This window comes from Primulina huaijiensis, chromosome 3, assembly GCF_012295235.1.
Source record: "Primulina huaijiensis isolate GDHJ02 chromosome 3, ASM1229523v2, whole genome shotgun sequence".
NCBI classification, from domain to species: domain Eukaryota; kingdom Viridiplantae; phylum Streptophyta; class Magnoliopsida; order Lamiales; family Gesneriaceae; genus Primulina; species Primulina huaijiensis.
The window spans coordinates 2,888,425-2,912,907 of NC_133308.1; the positions used below are offsets into that span (position 1 = coordinate 2,888,425).

General features: G+C 34.6%; 3 protein-coding genes across 4 annotated transcripts; all 3 read right to left on the reverse strand.

The window, feature by feature from the left end:
• Positions 1-231: 231 nt before the first annotated feature.
• LOC140973076 (U-box domain-containing protein 13-like) lies at positions 232-4,176 on the reverse strand. Its single transcript, XM_073435631.1, has 4 exons — positions 3,638-4,176; positions 2,867-2,983; positions 2,187-2,642; positions 232-1,819 (listed from the first exon to the last, which is right to left on the reverse strand). Exons 1-4 carry the CDS (start codon positions 3,905-3,907, stop codon positions 665-667), a joined length of 1,998 nt encoding a protein of 665 aa, XP_073291732.1. The 5' UTR covers positions 3,908-4,176; the 3' UTR covers positions 232-664.
• Positions 4,177-14,161: 9,985 nt separating this feature from the next.
• LOC140973077 (uncharacterized) lies at positions 14,162-15,631 on the reverse strand. The gene has a single exon (XM_073435632.1). The coding sequence runs from the start codon at positions 15,078-15,080 to the stop codon at positions 14,382-14,384; it is 699 nt and encodes a 232-aa protein (XP_073291733.1). The 5' UTR covers positions 15,081-15,631; the 3' UTR covers positions 14,162-14,381.
• Positions 15,632-17,687: 2,056 nt separating this feature from the next.
• On the reverse strand, positions 17,688-23,162 carry LOC140973078 (inner membrane protein ALBINO3, chloroplastic-like). Of its 2 annotated transcripts, XM_073435633.1 has the most exons (11): positions 22,755-23,162; positions 22,068-22,178; positions 21,735-21,809; positions 20,733-20,793; positions 19,951-20,024; positions 19,748-19,852; positions 19,448-19,555; positions 19,258-19,361; positions 18,446-18,595; positions 18,239-18,365; positions 17,688-18,027 (listed from the first exon to the last, which is right to left on the reverse strand). In XM_073435633.1, the coding sequence occupies exons 1-11, from the start codon at positions 23,061-23,063 to the stop codon at positions 17,920-17,922; spliced, it is 1,332 nt and encodes a 443-aa protein (XP_073291734.1). In that variant the 5' UTR covers positions 23,064-23,162; the 3' UTR covers positions 17,688-17,919. The 2 variants fall into 2 exon arrangements, with proteins under 2 accessions (XP_073291734.1, XP_073291735.1); XM_073435634.1 differs by lacking the exon at positions 22,068-22,178.
• Between the last annotated feature and the right edge of the window lie 1,321 nt (positions 23,163-24,483).

Below are 24,483 nucleotides of genomic sequence, written 5' to 3' on the forward strand. Positions count from 1 at the left end.
AGGGAAGAAATGGATGGCATTTTCATGAAATAATATGTAATGAGCTATGTCTATGCATACATAGGGCAACCATTAGCCGAGCAAAGCAGTTCCCTAATGATCAATATAGCAGCTTTTCGTTGTTTCAAGCTTGGTGCTCGCGAACAGCTAGCCCCCTGCCGGCTTACCTGGGGGACAAGCTTTCCATTGTTGCACCTTGAGCATCACAACTTGCTATAACATTGGTGTGTGTAAATACAAGTGTACCACGTTGACTTTTTAGGAGGTTTCATGATATACTTGTCAATAGGGTTACGCCGGTGTGGCATGCGCACAAATATAACACAAGAATATTTGAGGAGCTAGAGATTTAACACAACTACTTCTCCGGTAAAAACTGAGGATGTTTACATTTTTCTCAAGTTGAAATATATCCACATCATGCCAAAGGATAACTGCTTCTGTTTCCTCATTCTATCCCTTTTCATGGATTTTTTTAGTTGGATATAGTCCTCAACTAATCAATCGGAATAAATTACTTAACATTGGGAGAAGTGATCTTTTTCACCTTTTCCCTGTCAAGCAAGCTATATTCTATGTGCCCTTCCTTCAACGCTTTATAAGGACCGAAAACAAACAAACCCAAATAAAAAGAAATAGAAACAATCGTTATCTATTAACAGTGTCAACTGACGGTGGTGGCCGTGGTTGTGAGAGTTGATTCTGAGTTTGAGTTTGAGTTTTGAGTAGTCTCAGTTTGCACCCTCACCTGCTTATTTGTTTCTACAAATCTATCCATCCGTTCAAGCAATAAGGCAGCTTTTCTCTTTCCCCTTTCTGTGCCATTTTGTGCCAAATCAAGAAGTGGTCCCATAACGCCTAGTTCCTGCGCATCAGCAAGGTGCTGTTGGTCTCCGAAGCATAGATGTACCAACACTGCTGCTGCATTTTCTTTGTTTCTCGGGGAGCCATTACCAATAACATCAACTAAAACAGGCACGGCCACTGCAGCTCCAATGGCTGCCTTTCCTTCAGGATGGCTAGACAATATTGCCAATATTGCCAATGCCTCATCCACCATGCTGCCTTGGGGTTCAGTAAGTAGCCGCATCAATGTGGGAATAACTCCTGCCCTCACCGCCTTTCCTTTATTACCTTGATATATGCATAAGTTGAAGAGTGCCGTTGCAGCATCTTTCTTCCCTCTTTGAGTGCCTTCACTTAAAAGTGTAACCAGTGGTGGAATTGCTCCTGAAGAGCCAATTGTCACCTTATTTTCATCAACTACTGACAGGCTAAACAAGGTGGCAGCTGCATTTTCCCGTGCCTCCATGCTTCCTTTCTTGAGCACGAGAACTATACAAGGAACAGCCCCAGAGGATATTATGCTCCCCTTGTTGGTGTCACATATCGAGAGGTTAAGAAGTGCAGTAACGGAGTGCTCCTGAGTTCGAGAATCAGGAGTTGATAAAAGCTGGACAAGCAGAGGGATTGCACCAGCTTCTGCTATTGCCACCCGATTATCTGCATTCCGTTTGGCAAGCAGGCGGATTTCGCCTGCTGCAGACCGTTGGTCTTCGAGGCTGGCGGATGTTAGCTTATGTAGAAGAGCCTCTATCTTGATAAGCTCATCAGGGGAGCATGCAGATGTAGTCTTAGTGGCTCGATGGCTGCTTGGTTGCTTTGGAGGTTCAATCCCATTTGCCTCACACCACTGTGCAATAAGACTTCGAAGAACATAATTTGGCGTTACAGAATTGCTAGTAAGATTTTGTTGTGTCTTGGGACAAGTAACATGTCCTTTCCGCAACCATTGTTCAATGTACAACCTTTCATATGTCTACAATAAATAAAAGAATTTACCAGTTAAATAGCTAGGAAAGCAACCAAAATTTATTCAATGTAAAATCTTTCAAATGTCTATAATAGGAAAAGAATTAGTTAAATAGATTTGTCATTCTGTTTTCAATCATTTACTTCTGGTGCTCCAAAAGATTGTCATCCACTGATTGCACAAAGAGGTAACCACAAAACATGGAGGTTTCATGCAAGACATAAGATTGCAGCACATACTTTCGTTGAAAGAGATTAGCAAGAAAAGAAATGACGTGACAAGATTCAATTCAAAGGCTACATTCTGATAAAGAACATCGAATAACAAGAGTAATTAACAACGCGAAGGCAAAAAAAAAAATTTGAATCAATACCTGCCCTGTTGATACTATGACAGGATCCCTCATTAGCTCTAATGAGATAGGACAACGAAAGTCATCTGGTATGACAAGGTTCGTCTGATCTCCATCGGTCAATGTTTTCCCACTGCTGCTTGCAGGAACAGACTTTTTCGTTGCCGTGGAGTCAATGTTGGGGTTTACTGTCAGCACAAAATCCTTAATTTTCTTCAATAGCATCGACATCTTCTCTATGCTTTCCTCTGGATCCCCACCAGTTTCAGCAACTAATTCATGCAAAGCTATTGATTCTTGAGTTAAGTCAGATATGCCGTCAAGCTGTAATTTTTCAACCAATCTCCTTAATACATCTGGATCTTCTGCAGCATCATTACTCTGGTTATAAAGGCACAAAAGATCGTGGTGCAGCTCAAAATCTGGTGCGTCCACCCTTCCCTTTGCTCTTCTGAATTGAGCAAGAACAAGCTCAACCTGGAAAAGATGGTTTTAAAGATAGAATAAGAGACTATCCCCATCAATCAAGTGAATAGCCGCCACATTCTCGATAGTTTTCAGTGACACCAAACAAACATCTTCAAGTGCATTCGTGACGTGAAATGTACCATTGCGGTACATAAGTTCTCTGATAAAATCGTAATTTGTGATCATGGATGAATAAAACAGCGTCCAAATATATGGCAGGGGCCTGTATTTACCTGTTCCTTTACTTCATCTGATATATCAAGTTTTTCGAATGAAATGCCACTCAGCGCTTGCTCCAACTGAGCCGTAACTTCTTGAAATTTAATCATGATTTGCTCTCTCTCCAATACCTGTAAGTAGAGAAGAATTCTTCTAATTCTACAATTAATTTTAATGGGAAAAAAACATGATGCAGATTATGTGTGTTTCAACAACACGCAAAAAATTATAAATGCAATCTAAAAATGCACAGCCTGAAGGGAAATTAAGAGATTAATTTAACTGCCATCAGTGGAAAATCCTACGCTTTTAATGGACTATCTCAGAAAATTCCATAATTCCTGCAGTAACGAAAATTTGATAACGTATAATCTCAACCAAGATTCCTCAAACCTAAAGCAAATCTTACACCAGACACAAGATAAATCTACTTTCCTCGTGTTTCCTTCATTTTCACCAATCGAATTCAAAAGTTAGCAGGGGCTAATAAACATCTCACCATTCTCGGAATTTTTTGCGACAAGCAACTCATACACGATCAACCAAACAATATAAGAAAAATGAAACGATATTTTTTAAAAACTCTGATCAGATACAAGATTCGAGTTAGAATCTCCAATTTTCCAGAAAGAAAAGTGCACACAGTCACGGAGAAACAAAAATCGAAAAGATCAAATAAAACAAGGAAAAACATTATAAAATGTGGCCATGTGATTTAACTTGAAGAGAATGAATAAATTCCCAAAATCAACAATAAAGATCAATAATGACCATTCCATACAGACCAGATAAATCTTGCTCCCTTCGCTGCCAAACAGGAGTAATTCCTTGGCCGATTCCAAAGCTTTCACTAGAGAAGCTAATGCTTTCATGGAATCCTCGGGGATCAACTCTTTGCTATCGCGAATTTCTTCAAACATCGGAGACAACAGCTTCAACCGCCGAGCTAGATTCATGTACTGCTTCTTCACGGCAGCTCGGTACTCCGGAATCGCCGAAATTTCATCGACTATTTCGATTAATTTCCGAGATAACGCGGCTTTATCTTGGTCCATTATCACAAAGAGATCTGAAGAGAAAATGTAGAATATTATATTTATATTTAAAACCCGAGTGTTGATTTAAGTAACAGACGGTGTTTTGGAGTCAACGAACGTGGGTACGTTCCCAAGTTGAAGGATGGCTGGAAGAACTGATCGGGTCAAGGGTCCAGGTGAAGATCGGATTCGGGTCAGGGTCAGAGTCAGAGTCAGAGTCGGCTTCTCGGAGATGAGTAGGATTTCGTGAAGGTGTGGTGGAATTAAGCTTTTAGGCTGTGCTTGGATTTGGAATGAAAAAGTAATTGGATTTGGATTATAATTAAATTAAATATAAATGCAAAATCGTTCCAAATTATTTTTTAAAAATTTAATAATGTGGAAGTTCAGTTCTGAAGACCCACCCATTAAAAAATGGGAAACTTTTGCTTTTTAAAATTTTAATTTAGATAGATGGTCCATTCAATCTAACTACTTTTACTTGATGGTGCCGGTTAGACGTCGGCAGAAAAGTAAATAAATGTCTAAACATGTACTATGTTTAGTTTAAGAGTATATCTCTTGTGAGACGGTCTCACGAATATTTATCTGTGAAACAGGTCAACCCTATTTATATTCACAATAAAAAGTAATAACCTTAGCATAAAAAATAATATTTTTTCATGGATGACCCAAATAAGAGATATGTCTCACAACATACGACCCGTGAGACCGTCTCACACAAATTTTTGCCTTAATTTAATCGATATCAAAATCTAACATAAGATTTGAAAGTCTTATAAATGAGCTTTTGAGTGGATGAGACTTGTGTTGGATTTTTGTGCCAACTAATGGTGAATTTTTGGAAGGCCTGGCTATTTAAATCTATTCAAAAATCACCAATTCCAGAAATGAGAAATAAACTAAAAAGAGAAGGAAGAAAAGACGCGCGATTTATACCCTAAGCGAGGGTTGGTTTTAAGTGATCAAATCCACATGTAATGTTGTATTGTACATACACATACACGTGGCTGTAAGTTAATAGATTTTGTACAAGTGGAAATGTAGATCCGAATTAAAATAAGTCATTGGTAAACATAGAATCCAATGGAAAAGCCCATGAATACTTGGAGGGATCTTGATTGTAGCTGTCAATATGGGTTGGGCTCTCGTCGGACCAGCCCAACCAACCAACCAATTGAAATGGTTTTGAATTGAAGTTTTCTCAATTTATCTAAAAGCGAACCTACCCGGGTTAGCATGTGCTGGTCGAAAGCGTGTGTATTTTTTTTAAAAATTAAATTTTGTGAATTTTTGTGCTAATAACTTTGACTAACATATAAAAGTGACAAATCAAGAATTTTAATATAAATTTTATTTATAAAATTAAAAAAAAAATCATTGGATGGGTTGGTCTGTGGGACCTCAACCCACTCTTGGGTTTGGCTAAGTCAAAGATTTCCCAACTAGTAAGGAACCTATCCGCAAGTTGACCCTCCAGATGGCGAGTTTTGGTGGGCCAATCTGACCCACCACGAGCCCCATTTGACAAAAATAGTAATATTCACAAAGGATTCCTATTGTCCATAATAAAAAAAAATTATTAATTTTAATTTGTTTTTGTTTAATGATGATAACTGGATGCAACAAATAAAATTATTAGTATAAAATTAATGTTATTTTTGTAATATAATAGTGTTAAAATAAATTATTTATAATTTTTTGTTATTCTTATATAATTAGTTTGCTACTTTTTATCTTTAATCTTTTTCTTATTGTTCTCTTCAGTATCTAGATTTCTAAAGTGTTGGTATCAGTTGGACTAATCGAATAACCGACAAAGATGAGTATGCTTATGAGATGGGTAAAATAAATTGTGAAACATAATCGTCCTCGCACCCGAGTCATTGCCATCCATATCTGTAGTATCAATATGTAGTTTGAACATTCGAAATCCAAAAAATAATAATTTTAAAAGTCAATGTTAAAAATTTGTTAGGAACACAAAAACAACGTATGTCCCGACAAAGTCAAAACGGAAATAAATGAAATGTCGTCTGACAGTGGAAAAAGTCTAAAACTAGGAATATATTTTGGAAGCCAACTTGTTTCACGGCAACTAATATATTCCAAGAGTGAGAATCTGGGCATGTGCTGTTACCAAGTCACCACAAAGCAGAGCTGTAGTAATTACCAAATTTCTTACTTAACTAGAACTTGACCCCAAAAATCAAGAGGAAATTCTTGAAACAATTATTCAGTTTCCATATTATTTAATTTTTTTTGTTTTTGCGTTACTTTTACGTGTACGAACTCGGTTTCTAAGCTCATCCGTTGACCATAAAATGTATTTATTTGTTATTATTAAAACACATTCGGCTTCCACAGTGAATGAGTACAGGCCAATCTCTTGCTGTACGGTTTTTTATAAGCTCATTTCTAAAATTTTGGTGAACAGATTGAGAGGCACAATGGCAGGATTAGTGGATGGGGCACAGGCAGCTTTCATTAAAGGGCGCTCCATTGTTGATAACATTCATCTGGCTCAAGAATTGCTGAGGAAGTATGCAAGGAAACGTGGATCCCCGAGATGCATACTGAAAGTGGATATTCAAAAAGCTTATGACACTGTGGATTGGGGATTTTTGAAAGAGGTACTCATTCTCTTGAAATTTCCTTGCAAGTTTATTAATTGGATTATGGAATGTGTTACCACTGTCTCCTACTCGATTGCTATCAACGGTAATCTGCATGGACATTTTGAGGGTAAGCGGGGTCTTCGTCAAGGGGACCCGTTATCACCGCTCTTGTTCTCACTTTGTCTCGAGGTACTATCCAGGGAACTAAAACATATGTCTAGATCAGCGGGGTTCGGTTTTCACCCAAAATGTATCAATCTTAGAATTACACACTTGGCTTATGCGGATGACCTACTCCTACTTTCGTATGGTGATACTCGAAGTGTGTCAATGATTATGCGGTGCTTAAATTCCTTTGGGGACATGGCTGGTTTGAAAATAAATGCGCTGAAATCTAACATATATATGGGAAGCATTGAAGGCTCATTGCGACAGGATATCTTGGACATTACTGGCTTTACTCCAGGAATCTTACCTTTCAGATATTTGGGAATACCTCTTGCTGCGAAAAGATTGTGTGCATCAGATTATGGTAAATTAGTGGATAATATCTCGACGAAGGTTAGTGCTTGGCCTAGACATTCACTTTCTTATGCGGGGAAGTTAGAATTGATTCGTTCGGTTATTCAAGGCGTGGAGTGTTTTTGGTTATCTATCCTACCAGTACCGAATTGTGTGCTTGACTCAATACATGCTATTTGCCGCAAGTTCGTGTGGCCAACTAAACGTCCACCTATTGCTTGGAACACATTGTGTAAACCAATATCAGAGGGAGGAATGGGTCTAAAGAATCTGAAAGCTTGGAACCGTGCGCTGATAGCGAAAAGCTTATGGAAGATTCATGTGGGGAATGAGAACTTATGGATTAGGTGGGTAAATCACAACTATAGTTGCTTTGGAGGGGTTTGGAAATGGAGAAGGCACAAGGATGCCTCACCATTAATTAAGCAAATTCTTGACATTAGAGATGAGTTGATTGGAAGACTTGGCTCTGAGGAAGCTGCTTCATTGTGCTTACAGAAATGGTTTGGTAATAAGGAGGGTATCGCTCATGCGTATCAGTTCTTCGTTGGAACGACAGGAAATTGGCCTTGGAAACCTCTACTGTCTAGGACATTCATACTACCCAAGCATCGGTTCATACTTTGGTTATTTGCACACCGTAAACTCAGGACTCGAGACAGACTAGAATTTATCAATGATCGGAGATGTGTCTTGTGCAAACTTAAAGATGAAACTATTGATCATTTGTTCTTCGATTGCAGTGTTACAAATCCCATTTGGAAGAGTGTTCGTCATTGGCTTGATATGAAGAAAATAATGAGATCTCCGACGGCTATATTGCGAGCTTTCAGAAGGCAGTATAGAGGTACCTCGATGTTGACAAGAATGAGAATAACAGCACTGGCTGCAACAGTGTACCATGTTTGGAATATGCGAAATAGAGTAATGTTTGACCAAGAAAAATTCAGCTGTCAAGATATCGTCATGAAGATTAAGATTCACACGTATCGGTCCATTCCTGAAGCAATTGAAGTAGCAAACGAGTACGCGTGATTATTGTGGCATTTGATTTGTATTTTCGTATTATGATGTTTCTTGGTTTTTGATTTTCTTTGGGAATGTCCAATGTATTTGTAACATTAACTTTTTACCCATTTTAATGAAATCAGTTTCATTTAAAAAAAAGAAGTTATAACCACTTGAAAAGTTGAGAAAGGATTGATACCACTTGTTATGCAATAGAAGTCATATAATTCTACAATGATATGATATTGTCTACTTTGAGCATAAACTCTCATGAGTTGTTAATTTTTGGATTTTACCCAAAGGCTTCATACCAATTAAGATATTCTTCCATCTGATTAATTCATGATCTTCCTCGTATATTTTCAACGTGAAACTTTTATTGAATTCTCAATACTCCCCTCCCTCAAACCCATCCGTCCATCCTCAAGGCAACTCCTCTTCGCTACGTTAGAAGTGTATGTCTTGTTAGAGTAGATGCCCTGCAAGCCAACAGTTGGCTAGGGAATTTATGGACTCAAGTGTAATAAACAATCTTTATTTTAATATAATTTAACTTTTCACGGTTTCAATTTACTTTATCTGTATACCCATGCAATCAGCATAGATAAAGTCCTTGATTATATTTTAATACAAATGAATCGTAATTCGATGTTGAAACTCATTTGTAAACACTGTATAATCTAAATTCGTTCCTAGTCGATTCAGCCGCCTAAAACATGGATAAAGGTCGCTTGAGCTCGAGACTAGCATCTGTGATGTTGTGTACCGCGTTTCTTGGTAAGGGCATAGAGATGTCCAAACATACAGATGGGTAATCATATGATGATTATACCGAACAACCCTCCCTCGGACTTTCCAAGTGATTATCATTCATCGAGAGGATAAGTCCGTGGTTATGATTGTACACCATTAATCCTTACGACCCGGGACAACACTGAGGCTCTACATGCTAGGGTTGTGCTTTGACTCGTTTACCGGCTCCAGGAGAGTCATCAGGTGGCGAGATTGGGTACAGTTGCGACACATATACGAGCCAGTGCATTGTAGTCGGGGATTCACCGCTCACCTGCGGGTGTGGATATCCTATGTGATCTGATGAAATAATAGTGCGTGGAATCTTTGGCCAGAGTATGAGATGTACGTTGGAGAAGGAGGTCTCCAATAGTACATGCGATGCCACTATTATATGTGTCACATAGTTATCGAATTGATATGCAACCCTCGATGAACCAATGGTTGCATATTCGATCGGGATATATGAGATGAAGGGACCGTACTGTACGCTAATCATAATCGACTGGTTCTTGTAGGCACTATCAGTGATACCTAGGGGATCATGGGGCGATGCTACTAGACGCTTTTAACATGATCCGATGGGTGCAATCAGAAATGAGTTCTGATATTCTTGATCAAGGTGTTGATGAAAAGAATGGGGCTAACTAGGGTAAGCCCGAATAAAGGAAATTGTCCTGAATCACAAAGAGTTGTGAACCAACGGCTAGCTGTATCCCTAAACCATTGAGGGTCACACAAGTACTGGATTATTTTGTTCCCGTTGAGATAATAAATTCAAGGAGTTGAATTTATAGAAAACGTTGAGATAATAAATTCAATGAGTTGAATTTATAAGAAATAAGTTTGATATGATCAATCGATAAGCTTATAAATAAAGTTTATAAAAGCTTATAGAAATTTTGAGAGCATGACTGCTAAAATAGTCAAAGGGAATGCACCTGCCTTATTTAGACATTGGTGATCTCGAAATTAAAGTGTGCATCATAATAACAACACATCGATGATGTTGGATCATCGATCGGGATTATGATGATGTTAATATAATGGGAGCATGTATCATGGGCTTGTAGGAGTATAAGCACATCATGCTAATTTATTAAAGTTTAAATAGGCTTTAATAATTTAATTATATTTTAATTGAGTTAAAATATGGCCCATTAAGTTTTTATAAAATATAGTATTGATTTATGTAATATGAAAATATTCATGATACCATAGTTTTAAAAACTTGCACACAAAGCTAATATTGATTCTTATTTACAATGAAGGATCCGAAAGGTTTTTTTTTTTCACACAACAAATCTTTCGGCTCTTCCCAAGGGAAAACGTGCTGCTCTCAAAGTTTTGTTTCTTGTTGCAAGAAATTAATTTCTTCTTCCGTGTTCTATCTCTACGGAAAATATCTTCTAATTTTCTAGTGCAAGTTAGAAGAGGAACAAATATTCCAGTCGTGGACCGGATTAAGAGATTTGAAGAAAGTTCGTAGGGATATACAACAAGAGCTACATCCGCTTATATCGGAGTAGTTGGAGCCAAGTGAAAATTTCACTAAAGGTATATTCTTTAACATCCTACGAATGTTGATTCTTTATCTTAAACCATACGAGCGTCCAAATCAAATATATTTTGATTGTCAAAATAAAATAAAAATTTTAAAAGTTCTGTTGCGTTTGGGCGCGTAGAAAACCGAGATCCAACATGTCTAACGTGAAATACTTGGAACATTACCACAATAACATCATTAATATAAGTTTGAAGATATCTCCATTGATATGATGCCTTTTGGTAAATACCAAAAGTAAAACTATGAGAGCTCATGTTCAAAATGGACAATATCATATCTTTGTGGAGATATATTATTTTCATGCCAGAACAATGTATTTACACTGGTTATAAATGCACAAAAGAATCTTTTCTAATTTCTACAATTCATTATAACAAAAAAAAAAAAAACACAATCAAGATTGCGTGTGTTCTGGACTACACCCAAAACTCAGTAAGTGCTAAAATGATTAATTATAGCAAATGTAATCTATAATGCACAGCCTTACGGGAGCATTGATTTTAGGCCGGGCCAATGAGTTGTATAAAGAACACAGTCCTGTCTATCACACTAAAAATTTCTTAAGGGATGAGGCAGGTCAAACATACATGTCCTTCCTGAAAAGTAATAATTTCAACATTACAACTAACATTTTTTTTATGAATTTAGTCGAGTCGGATATCTGTCTTACAAAAATAAACCATGAGATGACTCACAAGAGTTTTTGTATTTAATTTTTACAGAGTTTGGGGCCAAACCAACTAATCTGATCCAGGCTTCAAGAAATTTCTTTTTTACACAATCATAAGTTTGTACTTCGTGATAGACATGCTACAACCTTCCACCATATGCCCGAGCTTGACTCCCGAAAACAAACTTCGATACCTTCTCCTCTTTTCCTACAAAATTGTATCACCAAAAAGTAAACAAATCGTTTAGAACTTTCAGGATAGACAGTAACATAACTTTCACATCCTGACAGAGCCCGTCACCCAACTATGCCAGATGAATCAGTAGAAAAAGAATTATCATAAACAAAATTACATACATGTAAATATGTTAACAGCAAAAAACTAATTTCCCCCTTACTTTCGGTATTATGAATGTGCTTTCAATTGACAGCCCAGTTGTAATGGGCTAAATGTTAGGCAAAATATTCTAAATTGGATGCTTGAATGATAGGCATTTCTTCACATGTATTGATTTTGCAATCTTACGACCGGTTAAAAGGATTTGGTGTGAAGAATTGGTTTGAAAATTAAATTTGAAATATCATCTTATCTTCCGTTTATTTAAAATTCTTCACAATGATCATTACATCAAATAAATGAATTTCAAATTCACCGAACATAAAATTAATTAAATTTCCAAGATTGAATACACCTCAGTTAGTTTCTGTCAAATAAAATGTGCTTGTATTTTTTGAATTATGAAAACCATAAGCCATTCAAAATTTAGAAAATTATACTCTTCACGAAGAATACTGCGTATTCATTAGTAATATAATGGGAGTTTTTTCTCAAACATAAATTGATATGTGAGACGATCTCATAGTAGTTTTGTGATATAATAATTATAACAATAAAACACATTGAAAAAGATGAAAAAAACACTTACGAAGAAAGAAGTTGGAAAATTCAATATTACAAAGTTTAGCAAAGGTTGAAAAAATTTATACGCCACTTTACTCAAAAACCGCTTCTAAAGATAAAAAAAAAACACGACAATTTTCTTTTTTCTTTGGTGGGATCCTATTAAATTATATGGTTTCATATACAAATGTGGATTTGAAATGTGCAACTGTACAGCCTCTAGAAAATTTCTGTAGGGATACGAGGGAAAATTTCAAAACCTTTTTTTTTTTGTTTTTATATATTTTTAAAATGAAGACATTTATGTTTTTATGTATGAAAGATAAAAATTAATTCATTCATTTTCATAAAAATAAATATATTTAGGTATGATCAAAGAATTGATGAAATTGCCTCCCTCGTGATTACCTTTTTACTTGGAACAGTTATTACAGCACAGTTTAGCTATTATGCTAACTAAACTGGCACAAGAATTACACCATTTTTTCTGAAAAATTCGCTGAATGCTTGCTTGTATGCCTAATTTATGCAGAATTAAGACTTGCCAAATAGTGAGCGGCATAATTCACCGATAAATCATGCAACAATCTAAACATCGCCGTTCGATCGTTGTTTTAGAACAACAGTTGTTACTTACCAACAATATTAACTCCAAATTAAAGATTTCTCCCAACACATTGTATCCACATAGTCATCGATGGCTTTCGAGTCAAAATAGCGTTTGAATCTTGAAACATTATATTTAAAGGGACTGGGCAATCATATCTGTATAAAACCTGTGTTTCATGAAACTTATCTTAAATATCTTTCAAGTTTTACAGAATTTATAAAATGTTTTACTTTCTCATAAACTCTTACATCTTAGTTTGAAATTAAACTCCTAAAAAATTTGAATAAAACAAATTATTAAGTTGACAAAAGACGAGTGTACAAGTAAACTAAACGAGGGGAAGAAAAAAATAATAAGGAAAAAGGATTCGGAAATATTAATTTAGTGTGTTATATTGAATACTGTGATTATTTCGAAAAAATATTATATAATTTTAAACAATAATTAGCTATTATCTTATTTTTTAAAAGCTATTTATGAAATTATATTATAAAATTTTTTAAGTATTATTATTTTTGGAGGAGTTATTTTTAATTGATATAAGCTAATTAAAGAAAGAAATAAGAAACTTACAAATACTTACAAACATTTAGAAGATGTTTAGCAAAGTTTATAAGCTTTAAAAAAATAGTTTATAAATTGTTTTATAACTAATAAACTTTCATAATTTGTTTATAAAAAAGTCACAAACAACTTATAAACTGTCAAAATAATCTGATTGACAGTTTATAAGTTATTTTAAAAAAAGTTAGGATACCACACATTTTTTCAAAACAATATTATATTAATATTTTACTTATCTGAATTATTCTTACATTATCTTTTTAAATCATAAATTTATCCTAACTTCTTTCAGTATATATAAAAAACAAATTTGTTGAAGTTTTATTGAGTACTACAATTTTTTAATCAATATTTTACTTGTACATATTAAAAATAATATTAAATATTTTTTCTAAACATAAACTTTTCTAAATATAAAAATAAAATATATTTATTTTTTTAATATTACAATCATAAAACTATTTTCATATATACAAATAAACTAGTTATGTTAAGTCATGATATTATATATTTTTTTGATAATTTTGAAAATAAAAAAGATGTTATAATATCAAAAATATTAATATTTTTTAAGTTATTCAAAATAACTTCATACAAACACTTTAATAATTTATTTTTAAAATAAAACATCACAAACTTATAAGCTCCTTAAACAAATTTTAAGACATAAGATGTAAGTTTTTATAAGCTGGCCAAACATCATATTAATATGTTCTTAGATATATTATGCATTATTTTAAATTCTAAAATTAGTTGCACCTTAATATTTTGGTCAAGCTCTAGGTTGAATGTACAAATTTAGATCACATTACAATGTACAGATACGAATTTTAATATATAAAATTTTATGTTTTTAAAAAGATTTGATTATTTTTATTTTTAAAAAACCACTTGCTCGACCAGTAATTTACTCCATTAGTCCCAACTTTACACAGGAGGAAGAAAACAAATAAGATTGGTTTCAACTTTCTTCTTATCCTCTATATACTCAATTAGTGAGTGGAAAGCCACACGAACATCGATAATCTCTGTAATTTCATAAACACAACAGAATCGAATCGAATTAAATTCTAAAAAAGAATAATCTAAACCACTTAATTTTCATTTGACAAGGGATATGTACCGGAGACAATATTCATTCATTCTTCAAGATTTTGGATAGGAAATCATTGCAACTAAAGTACCTGTGACTCTTGAATTCCATGAATCTTTAATAGCAAAATCTTGAACAGAGCCACCGTTATTTAGTCTCATTTTTCCCGGATTCCTCCATTAACAACCTCTTTATGAACTTATCCTCGGCATCTTTCAAGAACTTGAACTTTGGAGGAGGAGAAGACCTCAATCTGTTTATTTCCGCTTCTGTTAAGGATTCAAAAAGAGGATTGAACCCGAGGTTACTGTAAGAATCCAAGGATTTTAGATTCTTAACAGTTGGTGAAGATAAAGGGGTGAGAAAAGGGGTGCCATCTATGAAAACAAGGTCACTTAAACTTCTTGTTCTCGACCCTTTTCTGCTACTCTTTTCGCCTTTCGATTTCCCATCTTCTGACTCCAAATCCTCCTTATTTTCCTCCTTAATTGTGAAGAGAAATCTTGGAGGGCCACAGAGATTGTAAACCCTCATTAACTCGGTCGCCTCACCTTCTTCACCATAGTTTTTCAAGCCCAAATCTTTATCTGACCCCAATTCCAAATCTTGCTCTTGTTCTTGTTGGTTTCTCACTGAATTTGTTAGTTCTAGACTGCTGTTACTGCTGTTAAATGAATTGGGCCTCTTCCAGCAGAAGATAAATGAAAAATCCTCGATTTCTCTGTTGCTGTTATTGGCCACACTCTTCTTCCAGCACAGCAAATAGTAGAGCTCTGCCACCAGTCCTACGAGTACTAAACCACACACAAAACTCAAACCAATGCCTAAACCACTAAAAGATCCCATCTTTACAAAAACCCAGTTCTATAAATGTTTCATTTGCTCATATTTTTGCACAAATTTGAAATAAAACCCAGAAGTTCAAACCCCGAGTAGGTTTTCCTTCAAGATATTTGCTCCTGAAATCAATAAAATACACCACCAGTGGTGATACTCTTTACAAGAACAATAAAAAAAGGGGCAGCCACTTTTCTTGAAATCTTATGATAGTTCACAGTTTGGGTTCAAAAGCATAGACCTAACCACACCCTTTCACTCCCCTAAATGCAAGTACGATTCCATAATGTAAAGCATACTTTAGAGAACTTTACATAAGGTATAAAATTAAAGATTGCCTCAGATACACGCCATAGCCTGTGAGATTCTACGTTTGGAGGAAAAAAAATCTTACCTTTTTCAGTATTCTAGTCCATATATATATATATAATAAACTCGGAGTATCCTAAAAGCAAGAAGAAATATGAGATGCAAATATTCGTTTGGAAAACAGGAAGGGATTTTTTCCAAAAAAAAGAAAAAGAAAAAGAAAAACAAAGAGGAGATGGTGATGTGTATGTGTGAGGAATGGTTGGAGTGGTCACATCTTCACTGGATATTTCACATGGGCTTGCTCTTGGCTCATTTGTGAATTAATCTATGAAACAAGCATTCAAAACTACTCTTTAATTTTTTATTCTTATAAAATAAATAAATATTAATTACATATTATTCCAATCGATTGCGTCTTTCGTACACTCAATCATCTTGCATTAGTCATACCCATTTTTTTTTACATTTGTATTTCACTTATTTTATTAATCGCAATTTCGAATAATAAGTTTACACAATTTATCCACAAAATTTTAAAAATTAACTTACTTATTAGAGTATTTCGTATTCCGTTTGGACAAATACTTGTAAAATTGTTTCAAATTTTTTTATAAAATACTTTAAAAGTTGTTCTAAAAACAAATATTTGATTGAACAACTATTCTATAATTTTTTTAAAAATAGTTTAAAGTAATATGTTTTGATTTCTACTACTGCATTAATTTCTAAAAATATCAAAAAATACATCTTAAATATTACTTTTTAAAAACTATGCTTGAAGACATTTTTTTTAAAAATATTTTTAAATACGTTTTACAAAAATCTTATCTGAATACAATGCTTGAAGTTTTTCACTTATAAAATACTAAAAATGTTTTTAAAGCACTCGGCGCTCAACATTACGGTTAAAGTCTTTAATCAACCACGGATATTCAATAATACAATGAATCTAAAAATTATCAAATACAACAAACTACTATTCTTCTAAAATTGAAAATCTCTCCTCTTTGTCACAAGGTTAATTGAAGAATTTTTAAGAGTACATCACGACATTAATTATAGAGAAATAGTGATTAGAAGCATTTATTTAAACTTAAGTAGATTTAAAACCAAGATTCATAAAACCTAGTATTAATATAGATATGATTTCACAAAGATCTTAATTGGAAGGATGGATTTAATCATATAATTGTCCTAATAATTTCCTTATTATGCTTATGGTAATAGTAAACGGTTATTATGATGGATTAAGTTACCGAGTATGAACATGAAATTTTAGAGATTGGATTTTGTCGATAATTTTCCTATCGAATTATTATTATTCCATCCAAACAGGTTCTCAATCTTTTTGTCACCATATCTCAACCTCGATAAAAAATTCAGACAAAAGCTTCGTAAGACAACTGTAAAAGGCTGTTTTCTGAAATATGAAGGCAAATTTATGCATTATATATAATTTAAAAATGGCAAGCTAAATTTAGTCGTTCTCAGGGGGTTTTAGAATGTCCTTGAGTATTTTTATTATTAACGCAAATGTCACTTCAAAAAAGCGTTAAATGATTCCACATCATAATTTGTGAGAAAGCAACATTTTAGCAAGTTTTGGGTTTCATTTCCCGACACTACAACTTGCTAAAATTTTCAAGAAACAAAGACATTTGAGATTTCAAATCAAACAGCTAGAAAAACATTAATTTTGAAAACAATTGAGTGAAGAAACGAACATTCCGGAACCAAGTGTACAAGTTTTCTAATGTTATAGGTGAAATTTATTAAGAGACTTGAGAAAAGCAGTGGGTGTCTAACCATACCTACCCCCCACACCTTTGCTCTTAAGAAACAGATAGGTATCGAACTGAACACTTTCCAAGAACTTGAATATAGGAGCCCTTACCTTCTGAATATGCAGGCAGAGAAACATGACGAAGGTGAATGAGAAGAAGGTTCAAAAGATGACATATGGACCAAATCTGTAGAAAATAATCGACCATCATCCAGGGACATTAGAAATGCAGAACCAATGGTGATCTAAGCGAAAAATTTCTCCACGGTTAAGAGGTTTACTGCATCGAGTCAATCTTATTTTAAAGGCAAGTGTACCATGGCTTCAATTCTCACAAGATTCACTTTAGCTGTTAATAATGAAGCCAACTCTTTGGGGGAAAAGAAATACAAGAGAGAGAAGAAAAAAAGGGTCGGTCTTACTCTTAAGTCATAACTTAGCCAGCATTGAAAATCTATCTCAGACAAGTACCGAAAGTAACTCGAAGATATTGAATCAGCAGTGCAGGGGGAAAAAACAACTCAGGCAACAGTTCATTCAGCTATTGATTTAAAAGCTTGGGTACTTTGATGTACACTGATGGGTTATGAACGACCAGTTCAAGGCAAATATAGACAACCTAACAAAGAACGGTCTTTGCGAGATGAAAATTGTAACTTAATCTAATGACCGGTATGAAAATGGCCACTGTATGCAATTGCAATTCTTAACAAAAATACAAGTTCACCGCTACAAAAATTTACTTCTAAAATGTCACACAGCACGCTTCCGCTTTGATCTTTTACTTTTCTTAGGACCAGAAAACGTAGGAACTTGTTTGCTTGTGGTAGATGCATATGCCTCTTCAAGAACTTCCTTATCCTGCTGGAAACAATGAACTATAAGCCACTATGAGCTTAGAACGAATACATATCTAAAGGAGTAGAAAACTCTCATCAAAGGTAGATGGGTCCTCCTATCAACCAATTTGCCATCAGATATCAGACAACAATAAACTGATCTACTAATTTTCTTATTATTTAGAAGAACTTAAGAGCGCTCTTTTTGCGTTAACCAGAGAGGTAAACTTCACCTTTGGTTCAGCATCACTATCTAAGTCATCTTCAGACTCAGGATCAATTGTATCTGAAGTCGGAGCATTATCTGCAGGCAGTGCGCTGATCTTTTTCTTCTTCTCTTCGTCTTTCAACTGTTTGAATCTGTTTCAGAAATAATTTTAGTCAGTGAGAGCACCCAGAAAAAGCAAAAATAACAAAAAGACTTTGCACGTTGAATCAACCTTTCACCAGCCTGTTCTGACTGAGAACCTGATCGTTTTGCACGTCCAGCGCTAATTATCCCACCAGCATTCTCGTCTACAAGAGGCTTTGCACCTCCCATTTTGCGCAACCATACTTGCTGTGCAGTACTAAGTACGTTGTTTGTGAACCTAAGAACAATGGTAATGGTTTCTAATGAATTCCAGCAAATGCCAATTTTCTAAGGTAATGGTTTCTAATGAATTCCAGCAAATGCCAATTTTCTAAATGAAGATGGTCGTGCAAACACCAGTTAAGACATGGATATGTACTTATTTGGTGCATAAGTTCTGACCAGAAGCTCGAATTTGTTTTTTCTCATGCATCATGAAGGTTCTTGGTCAGAAAGGAACAAAACCCAATAAATCCAGGTTTTAATTCGATTATTTCAAAGATGTGGATTCTCATGTTCATTTCTCAAAGCAATACACTGTAAGATCTTATCAAACAAAATTTGGATCACCCAACAAAAGAGTGAAAATAAGTGCTAGTCAATGATACTTCACTTTAGTGGATCAAATAATTAAGAGAACCAATTGTTCGAGCTCAAGATTAATAAAGTTAAAAGTACTACAAATTCTTTACTCTCGATCTTTATGCAGTAATTAATTTTCTAACCAAAACAACTGTGCATATTAACAACAGAAGTCCATTTAAAAATAAATGACAAATCTAGAGTTCATAGATCATAGCATCTATATTAGGCACATCAAATTCACTAACACTCTGAATACAATCACGCAAGGCAAAATTTTTAAGGAAACAGCAGCACAGAAATAAGGAATTACATTACCAGTATATTGATAACCCAGATGGCACAGACAACGAAAAGTAGCCAATCATGAGTGGGAGAAACTTTAATACAAGTAGCGAGTTCTTCTGAGATGGATCATCTGTCTACCAAATTAGAACTAAGCTATCAGGGAAACATGACATAATAAAACATTGCAAAAAAGTGAAAGATAAAAAAAAGTAGAACTTACTTGGGGAGGCTTCATTATTTCCATCGAGACATACTGTGATACAACGAGAAGAACAGGTAAAACAAGATATGCAGCAGTGTCATACCAACCAAGGGGTGGGTGTCCGTCCTGAAAGATAATGTGAGATGACATTTTATTACATGCCAAGAATCAACTAGGGGAATAAATCATTCCAGGTAAAAAGAAGTAAAACTTTATAAAAGCCGGGTGAAAGATTCAGCGAGAGACAAATTACTGATCAAAGAATCCAGAAAGCCCTAAGTTAGCTGATTGAATCGGAGATAATTCATTTTCCATTACCACAAATGGCAATAGCCAGGAAATTCCTGATCCACTTTGCCGAGCAGCAATTGTAGTTGGGCCTCCCAAAGAAGGAATCCAAAAAAATCCTTCAGTCAGAAGTCCCTATATAAGATTTCAAAACCAAAATGTTGTCATAATAAAATTATGAACAACCAGGAAGCTGTTGGTACTCAAATAGACTTGACTATCTTGTCACATACCTCATTTGCCACATTTGAAAGAGCTTGATATAAGCCTATCCAGACTGGAATAGTAGCCAAAGTTGGGAAACATCCTGTTATTCAATCTAAGAGTTTAAGAAATTACAAGTTGCTTTCATTGCTTTGGGTCTTTCTACAATGAAATACGTGAATATACTACAGGAAGGAGAGAGTTTTCGGATCAAAGTCCTTAGTTTGGGAGAAATACGGCGTATGTTGTCGGCCAAATGCTAATACATAAATGTTTCTTAGTTCTTAGGTTTATCCTGTCACTTGTTGATGCCGATTTCTTATCATGGCTAGCCTCATGTCATGCTGGTTGTCTATTCGTTTATGCAGCCTTCTCATGCTCAAAAAAGGGTATAAATATTGAAATTACCGGCTTGGAAATTATTCTGAAATGCTCTAGCTCAAAGTATGGCGATGGTCGTATCATCGATTTTGCAGCCCCAAAATTCATCCTCTAGTGATAATGTATGGAGAATTGATTAGTTAATATGCAAGCTACATTCTTGAGGTTGAAATTTGAACATGCCAATGATCATGCCATCATTTGCCATCTCTTTTGTTATAAAATTCTAAATCACCACAAAACACGAATTTTATTTCTTATGAAGTACACAATTGCCCTTTCTTCTATTTTCTTTCCCAGTGTTGATTGATTAAAAAAAGAAAGTAGGTAGTGCAGTGGACTGGCTCACTTGGGAAAGAAGCGGAAGGTAACACCACACTATACAGCTAACTGAAGTCAAGGAAAAGCAAATTGACAGTCTAAACAGTACCTGCCAGAGGATTGACTCCTGCCTGTTTGTATAAACGGGAGGTTTCAAGCTGAATTCTTTCCTGTAAGAGTAGCATATAGGATGAAGTCCCACAGACAAGGCAATAGCAAAATTATATAGAGACAAAAAAAATTTGGCTTAGTACACTGTGACTCAGATGCAAACAAATGAATTAAAAGCAAGATCAATTGCAATCCCTATAAGATCTAACCCAATCGTACCTCAATTCCCCATAAGGATCAGGAAAATTTTCATGTACCAGTAGTATATTACATACTTCATGAGTTTTGCCAGCCTCTCTGCTCGAAAGTGGCCAAAGTTGTCTTTTTTATATGAATAATTTTTTAACTAACCAAATTTAATGCAACCTCGAAGAAACAAAACACTATTTGATCCTGTTGATGCTCAACATTTATAGAAAGAAAAAAAATCATTAATAACATTTCTCATCCTCGAGGTTGATTATTTTCCATTCAAAGTTTATATGGAAGGAGAGTTTATAAGATCAATAATCTCTGGGTTAACACTCGGGGTCTGTGCTCAATATTTATCTGACAAGACATGATAAGCAGCTAATGGAGCAATTGCACATTGTACAGCAGTTTGAATTTTAGGGAAAAAAAACAGAAATCACAATGAATGTTGGAATTTTTAGCGTTTTACATTATGAAGGGCACTTGACTTAATTCAACAATGACGGTGCATCTTGCCACGAGCAAGTCTCGGATGGAAACAATTACTTTTAATATATAAACCAGATACATAGACTTCTGAAAGATTCCGTGAACATGGTTCATCCACAACAGAAGGATCGCCATAGTTTCAAGACAAATACACTGCTACTTTGTCTTTCTATTCTTCCTCTCGCTCAGTTACTACCAAAAATCTTAAATGCATCACTCATATTTAATTATGTGTTTCAGTTTCAAAATAGTGATGGATCATTATTCTAGCATTAACAGAAAAATTAAACTATGTCAGAACACCAGGGAAGATGCTTACTTGATTTCCTGCATATCTTTGTTGGATCGCTTTAATCTTTGGCTGAAGATTCTGCATTGCCAGTGTCGATTCAACCTTTTAGAGGAAAAAAGTATCATTGTTATACAGAAAATTTCCAGATTGCAATTGACATACATCAAAAGAAAACCTTCTGACTGAAAGTTCCCAAATCCACACTTTTCCAAACCCAGAAAACAGACGGGAACCACGGGTGTCGGGGGTTCAAATCCCTCCTCGCCCACAACCGGCCCAAAAGGGTATTGCGGTTGATACATCAAAGCTGGAACTGACAGATCGCTACAAATGTTAATGATAACAGAAGCAAAAGTTCACCTGTTTCTTAGTCAAAGGCAATGTGGCGACTTTAACAATTATTGTCAGCAATATTATGGCAAATCCATAAGAATATGGCACATGAACAGCTGTAAGCCCATCCTTAAGCACCTGGTAAAAGTAAAGCGGGTTTTCAAATTCACTAATGCTATAAATTCATTTACATAAAAATTTAAATGCTGCAATAAGCGAAATAAACTTGCTCAATGTTCTTATAATTTCGACACAAAATTTTATTTGACAAGCATGGAACCTCCACATACCATTTAATCTTCTTAAAAAACGATCGCCAATTGAAGTTTATTATGGGGAACGACAAAACCGGTCTCTGATAACCCATTCAATACAAAGAAAAAGTAAGAACAATGAGCACGCAATTATCCCCATTTATAATAAAAATAAAAATCTTTCACTTATTAACTGGTTTTATTGATTCAATTCGTCGGGACGAACGCATTGTTTTAAATCAATGAACTTGAGATTCAGACACAACCCATTAATTCATTGATATAAAAATAAGTATAGATGAAAGTAAGTTCCATGTACAACAATCTTCTGCTGCCATACGCAACAGACTTAGCAAATAACCCATACAAAACTTAGCAGAGAAAGAACACACGTAAACCTTCTCAACCAAGTTCGAAATCAATAACAGTGAAAAGAAATAGTTTCAAGATCAATAATAACCTTCAAGACAGCTTCCATGGCCTCTGAAATAAACCCAAACCAGCCACCGTTTTTCTGAGCAGCAGCAGAATCCGACGCTATACTCCCATCTGCTGGAACTACCGCAGCATCGGCAATAGTGTACAGAAAACTCTCAGCTCGAGCAGCAATCGCGCCGAGATCAATAGAATTATCCAAGGAATGAATCGGCGGGAACTGATGGAGACTGAATCTCAACCTGGTAGTGATGCGTGGGGTGTGCGGATGGCGGGTGAGGGGTAGGAAAGTAGTCCCCGAGAAGGAAGGAGAGGAAATCAGGGTCCCCGCCATGGAAATTTGGGGATGGAGGAGCTGAGTTCAGTTGGCAGCTGCTGCGCTCATGGAGCGGATAAAACTGTCTTCCAAAAAACGGGAGGGTCTCATTATAGATTATAGATTCTCATTTTAACGTGTTATCCCTTTAGGAGGGGCTTTTGGTCTTTTTCGTTGTGTATATTTTTATGAACAGATATTTCATAACACGGTCTCACGGATATTTGTTTGTGAGATAGATCAATCATGTCTATATTTATAATAAAAATTTATATATTTGACATAAAAAGTAATACTTTTTCGTGGGTGACCCATATAGAATATTCGTTTCACAAAATTGAGCGTGAGATCGTCTCACATGAGTTTTTGTGTATTTTTATTAACTTATTTGCTAACAATAATATTCATGTTTGCCCACACCAGATTTTTTTAAGTATATTAACGCTATCAATATTAATATTATTTATATATTGAGATATAGTTTATTAAATATACGAGTGAGGTATCACTCTAAGCTAGCATCTCATTGATCAAAATTTATCTATGACACAATTCATTTGTTTAGTGATACATATATCCGAAAAATAAGATAAGTATCGGCTTCGAAATCTTGATTCTCATTCCACATATATTGTTTAAAATAAATAAATATTTTTCAAATATATTTTTTGAGGACTTGCATGAAAATCATATATGTAACTTTGTAAATTTAATTTCATAATGTTAAAATTATTTATGTTTTTTTTGATATTTTTAGTGTGTTAAGAATGAGAGATTTAAAAACATGTATTTCATTCAATCGTTGAGATGAATTTTAATCCATGCAAATGTAATGTATTTTGTGATGGATCTGAAATATTCTCAAAATGTATATAACATCAAATGTATTCTTAAAATCATTTATCGAATCAAATCCTTCCATTTAATCACAAATGTAATTAATAGATTTGTTTTGTTTTGTTTGTTTGTTTGTTTTTTTTGGTTGATATTTTACACTTTCTAATTTTTGATGTCAATTTATATAATATATTATAATAAAGAAGTGATTTTAGATAGTAATAAAACTTTAAATTTAGATAAATAATATTGGAAAGGATTTCAATATTGGGTGAAGAATGATTTTTTTTTATATATAAAAAAGAGTAGATCTCTAGTGAGACGGTCTCACTAATCTTTATCTGTGAGACGGGTCAACCATACCGATATTTACGATAAAAAGTAACACTCTTAGCATAAAAAGTAATACTTTTTCATAGCTGACCCAAATAAGATATCCGTCTCACAAAATACAATCCGTGAGACCGTCTCACACAAGTTTTTACCCATAAAAAAAACACATGAAACATTAATTTTGTCATATTACAACATCCCAATTTGGCAAGGCCAAGTGGCCAGCAATACATGGGCCAATGACGGGAAAAAAGCCCAAACAAATGTG